General features: G+C 33.9%; 1 protein-coding gene and 1 long non-coding RNA gene across 2 annotated transcripts; one reads left to right on the top strand and one right to left on the bottom strand.

The window, feature by feature from the left end:
* Positions 1–3804: 3804 nt before the first annotated feature.
* Positions 3805–8625, top strand: LOC114076765. Its single transcript, XR_003577773.1, has 2 exons — positions 3805–5139; positions 8105–8625. It is a non-coding gene; the product is annotated as an uncharacterized LOC114076765 (long non-coding RNA).
* A 3264-nt stretch (positions 8626–11889) lies between these two features.
* On the bottom strand, positions 11890–15291 carry LOC107016919. The gene is made up of 5 exons (XM_015217233.1): positions 14725–15291; positions 14552–14667; positions 14240–14445; positions 12775–13055; positions 11890–12120 (listed from the first exon to the last, which is right to left on the bottom strand). Exons 1-5 carry the CDS (start codon positions 15289–15291, stop codon positions 11890–11892), a joined length of 1401 nt encoding a protein of 466 aa, XP_015072719.1.
* Positions 15292–15903: the final 612 nt, after the last annotated feature.

The raw sequence follows: 15903 nt of genomic DNA on the forward strand, positions 1-15903 counted from the left end.
TTACATCTTAATTGTCAAATTAAATATAAGCTTGCTGTAGTTGGTGTAACACATTATATGCTCTTGCAAGTAAGTATGTTTTTAATGGTTAAAGCTAATGGACACTATACTACAAAATAAGTAGCAAGTCTATAATTTTCTCTGGTCAAAATAGATTTTGTTAATTATGCTTTGACTGACCTTTTGATCTCTTTTCTTTAATAAGTGTGCTAAAATATAAAAATAATAATAATATATTTATAATTATATAAGTTTATAAGTTGGTCAAATTAATCTTTATATCCATATTTTATAATTATTAGTCAAATCACTTATAGCTAAGCGTCTAAAATATAAAATCAATTAAAAAGTATGAAGTTATTACCCCTCTCCATTAATTGATAATAATAATAATATATGTATGATTATATAAGTTTATAAGTTGGTCAAATTAATCTTTATCTCCTTATTTTGTAATTATTAGTCAAATCACTTATAAGCTAAGCGTCTAAAATTGAAAATCAATTAAAAAGTATGAAGTTATTAACCCTCTCCGTTAATTGATTTCATTTTGTAAGCATTTTTATTTGATTGAATATTTCACTCATTTAGCCATAATATCTTTTCTAACCCTCAATGTATTCTTTTTAAAATAGAGCTTCTATTTGGTTCCATTTTCATAGTTAGTTAATCTCCTTATGCATATTCTTTTTTAGTTTACATGTTTAGTAAAAAAAAAACCATTGAACAATATGTAATTAGAGAGAGAAAATAAATTAGTCCAAAAATTAAGGAGTGCGAGGAAGATAAGAGATCAAACTATTTATCAAGAAATTGTAGCTTTCGAGCATCTCCCTTGATGTGGTTCAATTGCCTCAGTTTTGTCATCTTTTCCTTCAATAATATACCAAAAAGTATATATTATAAATAATGGTGGTTAAAATTGTCCTGATAATTAAATTTCATAGCAACTCTATTAATTACACACTTCTTAATTTGAAAGTAAAAAATGTTGTTTTAACAAATTACAAATCAATTAGTATTTCATTAATATTAATGATGTCATTTGCAGAACCTTTTAATTAATACTGACTTCATTTTAATTTATTTGTTTGATTTTGTATTGACATAAAATATAATAGATTAAAAAAATATTTTTCTATTTTATGGAATATGTGAATATATCCTTTATTTTGTGGTCATAAACATGTTATGCAGAAAGTTAAAACAAAAGAGTTATTGAAAAAGAAAAAAACACTTTGTTGGATGAATTGAATGTTCCACGTCACTAAATAAATGTAATCCCGATCTACTTATAAAACTTATACAATCTTCTCCCTTTGAAATAAATTTTGAGTGTGAATTAGGCACATGACCTAACTTGACATGATGAATGCCAAAACCGATGTGGCCCCTAGGAAATGGAATAGTTGCGGGGTAAAAATCACACTCTAGATCGGATAGTGAAATTCTAGATAAAAGGTATATGTATCTGGGTGTGGTGGTGGTGGTGGTGGTGATGGGGTGAGGTGGGACTGGGGTGGGGGTGGGGGGAGAGTAAATGAAATGCCAGATAAAGAATGTTTGGATGAAGAGAGGTGATAAAGGAAATCCCCAATAAGCAATGTCCAGATATGGTCGTGAAAGGGGGTGGGGGTGATAATCATAACAAGATTTGAGCAATCCTCATTCCTTTGACTTTTGTGGTATGAATTAGACTCAAAACCTAAGTTGACTAATTCTTTCAACACAATCTTAAAAAATTTAAACAAATTGAAACGAGTGAGAACAAAATTTAAATTCAAACTTTATTGATTTCACATTTATTTAAAGATTATATGAATTAATTCACATTAATAAAAATAATACATAATTTTAGAAAAATAAAAATTCCTACAAATAGATATCGATAATAAATATGTAAATGAGTAGAGTAAATTTGCGAAAGAGTAAAGTACCTGACATCAGCCATGTGACTAACCCAAACAAGAGGGAAAAAAAGAACTCATAAGTTAGTGCTACGGTATAAAATAATAATCAATTCTATAAATTTAAGATTAGTCCATGTACGTCAATCTCCTCTCAACCGGAAGCTCAATATAGCGCTGAAGCATGTCTTTAATTCTACAAAAATAACAATTTAGTAAGAAAATTAATCTAGTTAATCGTTTTATTGATTAATACCTAGCAAGATGTAACGACAATTTCTATAGGTATTGATCGTAAATATAATACCTTTTTTGGCTACAGAATTTACTGAGCCGATTAGCAGGCGAGAACGCGACAAACACCACGTCCACGTCACAACAAATTGCAATCTCTTTCACCTTCTTTAGTAAACAAGTACGCCACTTAGAATATGCGACTTGACGTCTCTTCATCTCTACTATTTTCTTTATCTTAATTCTTCTACCCATCTTGAAGTTTTTTCAGGGGAGGCTCTTCTCTCCCTTGAAAGGAACAACAACTTAGAGTATTGTGTGAAGTGTGTGAAAGTTACATGACTGAAAGAGGAGGCTCCAAAGTAGCTAATTTATAAGGGCAAAAACCTATTAAAGTCAAATATGAAATAAATAAAAAAGTTGGTCAACCTAATTCAGATATGGTCATGTGACTTTTGTTATTAAAAGTTAAATTATCATAATTATGAATTCATATTCAGGTAATATTATTTATGTCTATGCGCTTACATGTGAATATTGTATTAATTAATAATAAATGTATAATACTATTAAAAAAAGTAGTGTGAATGTTATATTATTAGTACAAATATTTGAAAAAAGTAACGTAAAATTTGTAAAATGAAAATTGTACTTAAAAAGAACCTGATAATCAACAATTATACACTAAAAATTAAAGAACAAAATTAAGTATAGTGAGCAAAATTTTGGCATTGATATTAAAATTTCAAATTATGTTGGTAGGAAAACACATCTAAACAATAAGTTAATGGAAAGACAAACCACATTGTAAATGAGCACAATACGACACAACTACTTTTTAAAATTAATAATAACAAAAAGGATTATGGTCAAGTCCAAAATGACAATAATCTAAAGTTACAATGAAAAAAAATGAAGTGATCTACCAAAATGTTTTACGTTATACGTATCCCTATATATAAATTAATATGCTTACCTCAAATTTTACTCTTTCATCCAGTTTGACTTTTGTAAATAATAGTATCACATAAAAAATACTAATAAAAAAATAACATTTATTTTTAAGAATAATTGAAAAATAAAAAACGATTTCATATATATAAAAAATAGCATGTATTATTTCACTACCTTTTTCGTACTATCCATCCCTTAATCTGAGTTCTCTATATAGAAAATTAGTTAGTGTTTGAATGTAGTTATCTTTAAACTTTAAGATTATCTTCGTTCTAGCTTCAAAGATTAAGTAGGATTCTCTCATTGACCCTCATCCAAACATGCTTAACATAGTAATATTTTTTATTTTTGGGTATAAAGTATATTATATTAATCGCTAATTAATATGCATCAATACATAGTAGAGTGACAAACCTTGCTTGTCCACCCTCCATTTTTCGTAGGGTAATTTTTTCCCAATGCAAGATATGTACTTCTCCAAATGATGCATCTACGTAATTTTATGAATCATTAAATGGGTAGTGATACTATTAAAAACAAATTTATTTAAGCTAGTTAGTTCTCCTTAAAATGTTGAGAAACTTTTTGTTGACTATTACGCTAATTTTGAATGGAGATTGTCAAGTATAAATGAAAGAATGAAAATAAAACGTTTGGAAATTTTCTGATAATTTCATTCATCTCCAAGCCTGCATATATACAAGTTTTACACAGAATAAAACTAATAATAAAAAAAAGAAACTCAATATCCACGTGTCCTTTCTTTATTTGCCTACTCTATAACTAATCTAACAAACTTATATTCTTCAGTGTGCTAATCACGTGAGAAAAGTATTCTAGAATGGCATGAGATGGACAAAATTCAATCCTTCTCATTTGTGATGAAGAGTCCAGATTGCTCTGCCTCTTGTTTCTCTTTGACTTTCTTCTTTACAACTCTTCTTTCTAATTTCTTCTTTCCATCGAGGTGAATGGTTTTACACCAATATCCCCCCTCAAGTTGGAGGGTAAATAAATGACCCCGAACTTGTTCAACAAATGGCGATGGGGAACCCCAGACAGTGGTTTGGTAAACAAATCAGCCAGTTGATGCTTCGATGGAACGAAGGGAAGTGTAATCAGACCAGCGACAACTGTTGTCTCACAAAGTGACAATCCAACTTAACATGTTTCGTCCTTTCGTGAAAGAATATATTTTTGGCTATGCTAATGGCAGCTTCACTATCGGAGTTCACTGTGATAGGGAGGAATGGAGGAACAGAGAGATCAGCAAGGACACGTACCAACCAAGTAATTTCAGCAGTCACATGGCGCATAGAACGATACTTTGCTTCAGCGAATTAAAGGAAGATGGAAGCTTGTTTCTTGGATCTCCAAGAAATGGGAGCACCACCAAAAGTGATGAAGCAACCACTGACAGATCTTCGAGTTTTACGACAAGAGGCCTAATCGGCGTCGTAGAAAGCTAATAGAGTAAAGGTGGGATATGAGGAGAGCAAAATTCCTTGACTTGGATCATTTCGTAGGTATCTCAAGACTCGAAGCCCAGCAAGATAATGTGATTCATAGGGATGTTGCATATGTTGACTGAATGTCAATACAACAAAAGACAAATCAGGCCTAGTGTGCGTTAAATAGTTGAGCTTCCCAACTAAATGTCGATAAAGTGTTGGATTAGCCATGGAGGGACTGTCATCGACATGAATTTTGGAATATAGATCAAGCGGTGAAGATAAACTTGCGTTGATTGATGATGAATCCCTGTTTTTCTCAGAGGATTTCCTATCCTAAAAAATAGTGAATGTCTTCGAGATGCTTGACTCTGAATTCTGTATGAAGAAACTGCATGATGTGATTAATTTCTAAGATGTCCTCTCCTGTAATTAGGATGTCATCAATATATACAACGATGAGAGAGTGAGAGAACTAGTATACCCTTTGAAAGCAAGAGCTCCAGCTAACTTAGAATACCATTGTCTAGATGCATGTCGCAACCCATATAAAGACTTTCTGAGAAGACAAACGTCGTTGGGCATGATGGAGGGTAAACCTGCATGACACTTCATGTATATTTCTTCCTGTAATTCACCATGAAGAAACGCATTGCTAACATCCAATTGATGCACCTGCCATGTTTTCTTGGTAGCCACTGTGAGTAGACACCTGATAGTTGTCATTTTGATTACCGGAGAGAACTTTTCTGAAAAATCAACACCTTCATGTTGAACACCCACCCTCACTACTAATCGAGTTTTCAATCTCTCAACAGACCAATCTGACCTGTGTTTTACCTTGTAAACCCATTTACAAGGCAAAGTTGTCTTTCACGGTGGTAATTGTAGGATGTCCAAAGTGTGATTCAATGCAAGAGCCTTCAATTCAGCATCCATTGTTGCTTTCCAGCCAATATGTTTATAAGCATGTGCATAACTCTTTGGCTCAACTACGTCGAAAATAGAATGAACATATGCTGATTCGGAAGAGATAAAGAGTTAAAAGAGAAAGTAGTGGGCTGGATAGGGTGAAAAAAACATGCATTGGTAACATCAGTCAGTTGGATGTTATTGCAACAATAATCTTCTAGATAACTAGGTTTATGTCGCATTCTTTGAGTTCTCCCTTTATTGATGTGGGGAGAAGATGAAGAAGAGAGGGAAGAAAGGGCTGGACTGCTGACACTGGGAATGATAGGAGAGGGTGTCTCAATATCTGGGGATGTAATATCAGAATGTGCATGAGCTTGTGGAGAGGATGAAGGATAAGAGACAGATTCTGGGATATCCATAGTAGAATTTTGAGATGGAAAAATGGGAGGAAGAGAGTGATAAGATTTGTCAGAGGCAAAAGGAAATTGCTGCTCATGAAAGTGAACATCCCTTGAAACAAAAACTTTCTTAGTGTTGAGCTCTAACAACTTGTAACCCTTTTTACCTTGTGGATAACCTAGGAAGACACAAACTGTTGCCCTTGGTTCGAACTTTCCTCTCTATTGAGATTGAGTTGAAGCATAAAATAGACATCCAAAGCTCCTCAAAAATTGATAGTTAGGTTGCTTATGAAAAAGAATTTCATATGGTTTTCTTCCATGTAGTACCTTGGATGACAACCTATTAATCAAATATGTAGATGTTAATATGCAATCTCACCAATAATCAATAGGTAAGTGAGATTGAAATCAGTCCCCTTCCTAATTCCAATAGATGTCTATGCTTCCTTTCCACAACACCGTTTTGTTGTGGAGTTCCAACACATGAAGTTTGATGCAAAATTCCTTGAGATTTAAGAAAAGCGGTCTTGTGAATACTTGTTCCCAATTGCACTGCATTGTCAGATCTAATGCACTTGACTTGGGCATGGAATTGTCTCTCTATCATAGCTAGAAACTCCTTAAGAGTAAGGGAAAACATTGCTATTAGAGCTTAACAAGAAAGTCCAAGTACCTCTACTATAATCATCAACTATGGTAAGAAAGCATCTAAAACCATTATAAGTAGGTGGTTTGTACGGTCCCCAAGTATCAATGTGAATCAATTCAAAAGGCTTTGTAGAATGAATAACACTTATTGAAAAAGTGAGTCTAGACTGCCTAGCTTTAGGAAAAATATCACAAACATGTTCAGATTTAGAAAGGAAATTAATGAAACTGAATTTTCTCATTGCAGAAAAGGACAGATGCCCTAACCTTACATGACAAAAATCAACAGAGGGATTACATTTGCAGAAAAAGGAAAAGAAACTGGTCCTGAACTAGGAATGGAACTACTTCTTTGTAGAATTGAAACTACATTAGCATTAGAAACAAACTGATACCTAATAGTAGAAGACTTCAACAGGTACAATCCCTCATTTACTTCACCAAAAGCTTTAATGCCTCTCGTTAAAGGAACCTGTAACACACAACCACTAAGAGTAAGTAACACAGTATATTTAATTTTACTTGACAACCTATGCACAAATATCAGATTATGCTTGAAGGCAGGGACATATAGGACATTTTTCAGAGTCAAATTTGGAAGAATAGAGACACTTCCTGTATGAGTCACAGTGATCCTGAAAGAATTAGGCAAAGTGAGAGCTAAAGACACAGGAAGGGGAGTGAGCAACAGAAAAGATTTGGAGTCAAAACAGATATGTTTAGAAGCACCGGAATTAATAATCCATGTACAGGAATTAATAACTGATAAACATGAGCTTGAGTTCCTCAATGGTACCAGCAATGGCATTTCCACTAAAACCAGTCGTTGGTGTTTCCCTATGTTCCTTCAGGACATCTTTTGTAACCTGTTACACCAGATTTGTGTATTGTTCTTTGCTCATGTACTGGCTGTAATTGTTGTAGGTTATATCCTCTTGTGTGTTTTGATATGCTTTAGATTTTTCTTCTGTTGCAACTGTATTTGCCTTCACTGTTCCTTGATTTTCCCTTGTCCTAGTGAACTCAAAATCATTGGGGTATCCAATGATCCTGTAGCAGTTATCATGTACATGTTTTGTTTTTCCACAGTAAGTATGTAACATTAGGATTGTACTTAAACTTCCTTGACCTGAATCTTTGGACTGGTTTTCCATTCCTTTGTTCCCCATTATCATACTTCTGTGATTGAGCATTTCCTCTCATCATTTGGTTACCATTTATGTGATTCCACTTGCCTTGTGTTGTTGCCATAAAAGCTGTTGAGTTGGTTAAGGGGTCTGCATTAACATAAAACTCTTGTTGGTTCATCTTGCAACAAAAGAGAGTACACAACATCAATGCTTGGCAAAGGGCTCATCATCAGGATGTTCCCTCTTGCCTGAGCATAGACGTCATTCAACCCCATCAGAAACTGCATTAATTTGTGATGTTACAGTGATTTAACCAGCTTTCCCTTACCCTCACATACACAGACATAAGAACAAGATATAATGACACTAAGGGAATCCAGTTTATTCCACAACCTCTTAAGTTTAGTAAAGTAATTTGCTATATCACTCATACCTTATACAAAGTTTGATACCTCTTTTTGCAGGTGATACATCTTTGCTTCGTTGCATCTTCCGAATCTTCTTTCCAGGCTATCCCAGATCTCCTTGGCAGTCTTGGATTAGATTACACTGTCTCCAATTTCCCGGAAAGTGAATTCAACAACCATGATATCACCAATATCGTTGCAACAAATCCATTGGCCATACTCTACAATATCGAGACCTGGAGATTTGCATCCTTCATTGATGAAGCCAAGCTTTTTCTTGGCTGAGAGTGCTATCAAACTGCCCTACTCCATCCTGGAAATCCCTTCCTGTCAAAGGTAGAGCTGATGATATTCATTCTTGGCGAATCCAAAGAGTGCAGATGATAGGGATGATTGATGTCGATCGTGTTGGTCTTCGAAGCACTGGATGTGTTCAACACCTGAGTTACAACCTCTTCTTAATCCATTTTGTATTACAGATAAAAATGAACGATGTAAATTTGTGCGAAATAGATTGGATTGAGCTACTGCTTTGATACAATGAAAGAATGAAAAGAAAACGTTTGGGAATTTTCTAATAATTTCATTCATCTCCAAGCCTGCATATATACGAGTTTTACACAAAATAAAACTAATAATAAAAGAAACTCAATATCCACATGTCCTTTCTTTATTTGCCTACTCTATAACTAATCTAACAAACTTATATTCTTCAGTGTGCTAATTACGTGAGCAAAGTATTCTAGAATGGCATGAGTATGTACAGGTGTCACTAAATCAGATGGACAAAATTCAATCCATCTCATTTGTGATGAAGAGTCTAGATTGCTCTGCCTCTTGTTTCTCTTTGGCTTTCTTCATTACAGATCTTCTTTCCAATTTCTTCTTCTGCTTATTGCAGTATGGAATCGATGCCATGGAGGTGAATGGTTTATGCCAATAATAAATTGGAGGTCCTAATCGGGCTTCGTTTATTTCTGATTGAAAAACCTAAATATTTCCCAAAGTCTTTATCGGATGTATACTTTGGGGATTTTGGTTTCCTTTAATGCATTTAAACATATTTCTTTTTCTAGAGAAAGTATTTCTAAATATATTTTTATTCCATTCAAAAAAAAATTTATATTGTGAATGTTAGATGTCCCAGAGAATATTATTATTTTCCTTCCAAGCTTTTGAAATGATATGGGTTATTATCGGATGGTACGTCCACATGGTTTCCAATTTAAAGATTTTAGGTCGGTTGAGGGTTGACTTTTGTACTAAGGGGGTGGGATAGGTCAAATCACCGGTATCCCCCTCTCCACATTGAAGGGTTTCCCATTCATCAAAGTTAGATTCGTCACAACTATGTAACTCCTATTTAAAAGTTACAAAAAAATCTTACATCAAATTGTGCTTTTGGATAGATCGTTGGGACAATTAAAGATGTGTTTTTGATGCATTTATCTTTGAATATCATGACCCTGAAGTCCTCTTAAACTTCCATCATATCTGTCCTCTTCTTCCTTAGTAGAACTACGACAACTTTTATTTCTTCTAGATATATATTTTTTTCTTAGATTGGAAATACCCGGGTGGAGGGGATAGTCGTATTCGAGTCATTACCTAGGAGGTTCACACTATGTTATTAGGTAATGTTGGTATGATCCTTGTTTTGATAGATTGCATGTTCACTTGGTATGGGTGTAGGGTGCAGTATCGCCTGTTGAACTTATTGTTGGAAAGAAAGGGTGGGAAAAGCGATGAGTATGGTGTTGAGTGCGATGTGGGGATGGAGTTGCATAGAACGGGTTGTCCCTTAAGTTTACATGATGACGGGAAAGAGAGTGGCTGCTTTGGGTGTTAAATTTTTAAGGCTTGGGCTCCACTTTTAAACTCAATGCATATTACTTTTACCGCATGAGTTCTACTCTCAATACTGCTCATAACATTGAATACATGCTTTGTTAACCTTTGTTTACTTTAGGGAATATGACTCCAAGTGTTAATTCATATCACAATTTAACCATGGTCAATAACAGTGATATATGAAGATTGAGTGAATAAAGCAAATTAAGTTTTATAAAAAAAATTAAACTAAAATGGGTAAATTGTTAGAGTTTTGCTCCTATTTTTCTTACCATATTCGAATTTTACTTTTCCCTCGAAGGAAAGTCAAAGCATTACCATAATTGTTTTTTATTTTTTTAAAAAATATAGTTCTCTTCCATATTTGGTTATACTTTCTTTACAGGAAAAATTTCGAACTCTATAAATTGAATTCTCGATCATAAGGAAAAAAACACAATAGATCCACAATTAAAAGAGTTTGTTTATGAAGAAGTTTTCTCTGTACAATCTTTATGTCTTTTTAAATATGTAGGCTAATTGAACAAACCATATAATAATATTATATTTCTTTTAATATAATTTTATGAGGCGTCTAATTTTTTGCCGAGATGAGTCTCAAAGGGTTTTGAGAGTGAGTCAAACCATTGAGTTAATTTCTAATTGAAATAATATGGAAGTAAAGTTGATGACGGTCAACAGGAATCAAAACGTCAAAATGATCAAACTAAATTTTTCCTATTCCTGTGCAACTCTATTTGGTCATCGCAACAACCAATATTTTCAGCAGAAATTCAAAATATAAAAAGTAAAGACATGAAAAAGTCAGAGAAAGTTGAATATCTACTAATTACTATATACACATAAAAACACATATATTTTTCACCATGCATAATTAAATATTATAAGTTATTTTTGCTGAAAAAAATTCGGATAAATCCCTTAACCCTACCTAGCTCCAATCACGATTGCATCGCTAAGAGTTACTCTCTCTCTCTCTTAGAAATTAAAATCCCAAAATTCTTCGTTCATTTTCTCTATTATTAATTCAACAAATTTGGCACCAACTTGAATTGAGTACTGTTACTCTTTGAAACTTGTCTGTATAATCACATGAAAACTTCTTCTCACTAATATCTTTTTTACTTTTTGCCTTGACTCATTTAAAAAAGATAACGTTTGACGAAAAAGTGACACTACTTTATATTTTGGCATTTTGGTTTCTTTTTCTTTAGAATCATAACCGTCAACAAAGGACAAGTAGTGTGAATCAATCGTAAGGATTGTGACGGTATGAGAATCTATCTACACTTTACCCGAACTGATCCCCTAGGAAGCTCTTTTCTTCTTATATGAATTTTACGTGGAATGATCTCACATTAATCAAGATCTCCATACCAACATCAAATGCTTGTTGGAAATAAAATAAAAAATGGTTGAAATAAAAGTTTACTTGTAGGGATAATTCATTTATCAATGGCCCAAAGTCATGTTCGTGTTGTTAAATTTAAATGATAGGTCCAATATGGTACTTGTCTACTTCGTTGTTAATTAAACAATTAGTTCATGTTCTAAATATTTAATTTCAAAAGATCTAGTACTTTTGGTAGTATGAATTACAAAATAAAATGTACATTCAAGTGTGTGTGTGTGTATATATATATATATATACATATTTTTGTTGGTACTTGTGTTATACTAAATTATTTAGGGATGTTTTTTTAAACGCCCAATAATAGACCTTTCATTACTAAGATCACTTACAAGAGAGAGGGGGACATATTGCCTAAACCTCATCCCAAATAACACCAAAAAAGGAAGTTTACTCAATGAAAGTAACGACTCTCATATGAGAGTTTCCTGAAGGGAAGGCATTTTCAATCAACAAAATAGAATAAGCCTTCCCTTACTATCATTCAAGGTGGTTCGTAGTGCCATCCCGAGTGTTTTCTTTTTTAAACCTAAATGAAGCAAGATTGAGTGTGTCCATTATCATTGGTCTTACATTTGAGTCAGGCATGTCTTGCAAGAGTGTCAACTACACAATTTGCCTCCCTGAAGTAATGGATGATCTCACAATTCATATTTTGTATCTTCTTTTGGATTTTTCTCACTGTTTTCCTTAGAGTCCAAGGCATTGGAGTCAATCCCTTGATCATATTCACTGCTATTTGACTATCCATCTCCAAAATTATGCAAGAATTTGAGTTGTCCTGGCACCATTCAGTTCCACGTAAAGCTGCCTGCAATTCGCAAGAGTTGTTAGTAGAAAATTGGGTATATTTAGCAAACGCCATGACCATGTTTCCATTTTTTCCCTAACGATTCCTTCTATTCCAGCCAATCCTTGTCCAGGTATGAGGCTACCATCTGTATTCAATTTCCATATGTTTCCTTGAGGTTTTGTCAAATTGACTGTGATGCTAGTGATTCTTGGTTTATAATTTTCAGCAATCAAGCATATAGTGTTAAAATTCATATACAAAGGCTAGCACTATTCATCAATGGAGAACCATAACAGAGAAAAGAGAATGAAAGATATATTTCAAAAGCATCAAAAGTATGTTTACAGTGAGGTAGTGAAGATTATTTATACATTTCTAATCACGTATTCACTCATAATCGACTAACAAGAATTTTAAGTAATTCACTATACAATTACTTAAATACCCCTAACAGTTTTACATTCAAGTAATTCCATTAGATTAATTACTCCTCCTCAAGCTGGTGGGTATAAAAACATTCAACACACCAAGCTTGCCTACCAAATATTTATGTTGTTGTCTAGGAAGACATTTAGTTAATATATCTGTCAGTTGATCCTTAGAGTTCACATATTCTGTCTTTATTAACCCTTCTTGTATCTTTTGTCTGATAAAATGACAGTCAATCTCTACATGTTTTGTTCTCTCATGAAACAAAGGATTGACTGCTATTTTCAACGCTACTTTGCTATCACTAAATATCATCACTGGTTCATTGACTTCATTTTCCAATTCCTTTAGCAATGTTGTGATCCATACCACTTCTGATATTGCATTGGCCATACTTCTATATTTAGCTTCTGCTGAACTCCTGGAAACCTTTTGCTTCTTTGATTTCCATGATATTAAATAACTTCCATGCTTCACCAAAAAACCTGAAACTGACTTTCTAGTATTGGGGCATGATGCCCAATCTGCATCACAGAACACACTCAATTTGTTTGCTCTGGTACTGCTTAATAATATAGCAAGACCTGGTTCTCTTTTCACATATTTCATCACTCTAATTGCTGCTTCCTAATGGGATCTCTTTGGTTGCTGCAAGAACTGACTAAGAGTCTGAATAGAGAAGGCAATATTTGTCCTTGTTAATGTTAAGTATAACATTTTCCCTATCAAACTTTGATATTGTTCCTTATTGTCAAGAAATTCATCATCCGAGTTTCCTGTAGTTCATCCAACTCATGTATTGTCAACTTTATATTCATCTCTAGTGGTGTCCAAGATGGTTTTGTATTTCCTAATCCCAATTGTGAAATAATCTTTAATGCATACTTTCTTTGATTGATCAAAATACCTTTTCCAGATCTGTTGAACTCCATACCAAGAAAAAACATAATATCACTAATATCTTTAATCTTAAAAGCCTTGTGTAATGATCCAACATATCATCCACATAGACTAAAATCACCACAATGTCTGTTCCTTGCTTCTTGATGAATAGTGAATGATCCAACTTGCTTTGAATAAAACCTGCGTTTAACAGTTCTTCAGACAACTTTAAATCCCACTGTCTAGTTGCTTGTTTAAGTCCATATAGGGCTTTTACAAGTGTCATACCATCCCATTAGACTCCCACTGGCTTGAAAATCCCTCAGGTAACTCCATATAGACCTCATCATGTAAATAACCTTGTAAAAAACATTATAAACATCTAACTAATGAATAAGCCAGTTGTGTTGAGCATCCAAGGATAGAACAGTCCTTACTGTAGTCATCTTGACTACAGTGGAAAAGTCTCCTGAAAATCAAAACCTTCCCTTTGAGTTTAACCCTTTGCTATAAGTCGAGCTTTAGACCCTTTAACATCACCATTTCACTTTAGCTTGACCTTATAAACCCAACCACATCCAACGGGAACCTTCCCTGGAGGTAAGGGCACCAGGTCCCAAGTATGATTATCATGAAAAGCCTGTATTTCAGACTACATGGCTTCAACCCATCTGCTGTCTTTAATAGCCTCTTGATAAGAAGCAGGCTTAAGAACTGCTGAAAAAACACCTAGATAGTGTTAATGGGATTGTGACAAAATTTGTATAAGAAACATAGTTAGATAAAGGATATAACGTAGAATTGGAGATAGGTTTGGTGACATAACCAGCCAACCATATAGGAGGATTAGAAGTTCTTGTGGATTTTCTGGTAGGAAGAGAGACTGGGGTATGAATTGAATTAGGGGACGTAGAAGCAGGAGCTACAGGATCATGTAGTAATGGATCAGGAAGTGGAGATGTAGTGATAGGAGGATGAGGATCAGAAGCTATAGAATAATATGGATCAGAAAAAACATCATGATAAGCAAAACTATCAGACACAGTATGAACATCTGTGTTAATGAGTGCTTTAAATGGAAATTGGTTGAAAAATAACATCCCTATTCAAAAAGAATTTTTGTCTGGCAAGATCATACAGTATGTAACCCATAATTTCATTGGAATATCCAATGAAAACTGCTTTCACTGCTCCAGAAGCAAACTTATCAACTTTAGGCAGAATGGTACCATAACATAAACAACCAAAGGTCCTCTAAGGCAATGTTTTTTTGTGAAAGAAAACTTCACAAGGTGATTTATTTGCAAGTACCTTAGAAGGAAGTCTATTGATGATATATATTGCAGTAAGAATGCAATGAACCCAGAACTTGAGAGGAACACCACTCTGAAATCTTAGTGCCCTTGCAACCTCTAGTAGATTCTTGTGTTTCCTCTCAGCCACACCATTCTGTTGAGGTGTATAAGCACAAGTTTTATAATGCACAATTCCTAGATCTTTAAGTAGAGCTTGTATCTGATCATTACAAAATTCTCCACCATTATCTGTTCTAATTCCTTGAACTGAGGCATTAAATTGAGTAAGTACCAATTGAAAAAGTTGTTTTAGAACTACTAGTACATCAGTCTTGAACTTTAACAAAAAAATCCAAGTAATTCTTGAGAAGTCATCAACAACTGTAAGAAAATACTTGTTTCTATCAAAAGTCTGAGTATTATAGGGACCCCATATATCCAAATGCAGTAAAGCAAAAGCTCTATCAGATCTAGTATCACTATTGTCAAACGGAATTCTAGTATGTTTAGACATTGGACATATTTCACATTTATCTATAACAGTCTTGCAAGCATCGATTGTATGACCAGAAACCTCCTCCATTAACTTTATTGAAGCATGACCTAATATGTTATGCCATAAAATGATATCCCTTGTATCATCACAAACTGTGACCCTCTTGGATCTACATTCTGAGTCTTTTTGTGTTGAGTCTGCGACACCATCCAATAAAGACCATCATGTTCCTTACTAATCCCTTTCAGCTGCCCAGTCTAAAGGTCCTGGAATAAGCAAAATCCTGGATAGAAGGACACAAAACAGTGAAGTTCTCTAGTTAACTGTGATACTGATAACGAATTATATTGGAAATCAGAAACAAACAGGACATCTTTCAATTCTCCTATATCAGTAACTAATGTAACACCTCCATCTGGCAAATGAACTTTCCTATTATAGACTGTTTTAACTAATTTCACATCAGTTAAATTAGTCTATCTTGAAGAAATGTGATTAGTTGCTCCACTATCAATTCTCCACTTAAAATCTCTTATATCAGCTATAGGAGTGTGTCTATGACCTGCCATACCTGCCATATTAGCCATTACACCATGTTGTGAAGTATCATTGTTGATCATACTCAGTATGTTGTCATGTTGTGCATTTGTAAGATGAGGAGCCCTTGAAATTTCTCCAGTTGTCATTTTTTCAAGTATT

This window comes from Solanum pennellii, chromosome 4 (genome assembly GCF_001406875.1).
Source record: "Solanum pennellii chromosome 4, SPENNV200".
Taxonomy (NCBI): domain Eukaryota; kingdom Viridiplantae; phylum Streptophyta; class Magnoliopsida; order Solanales; family Solanaceae; genus Solanum; species Solanum pennellii.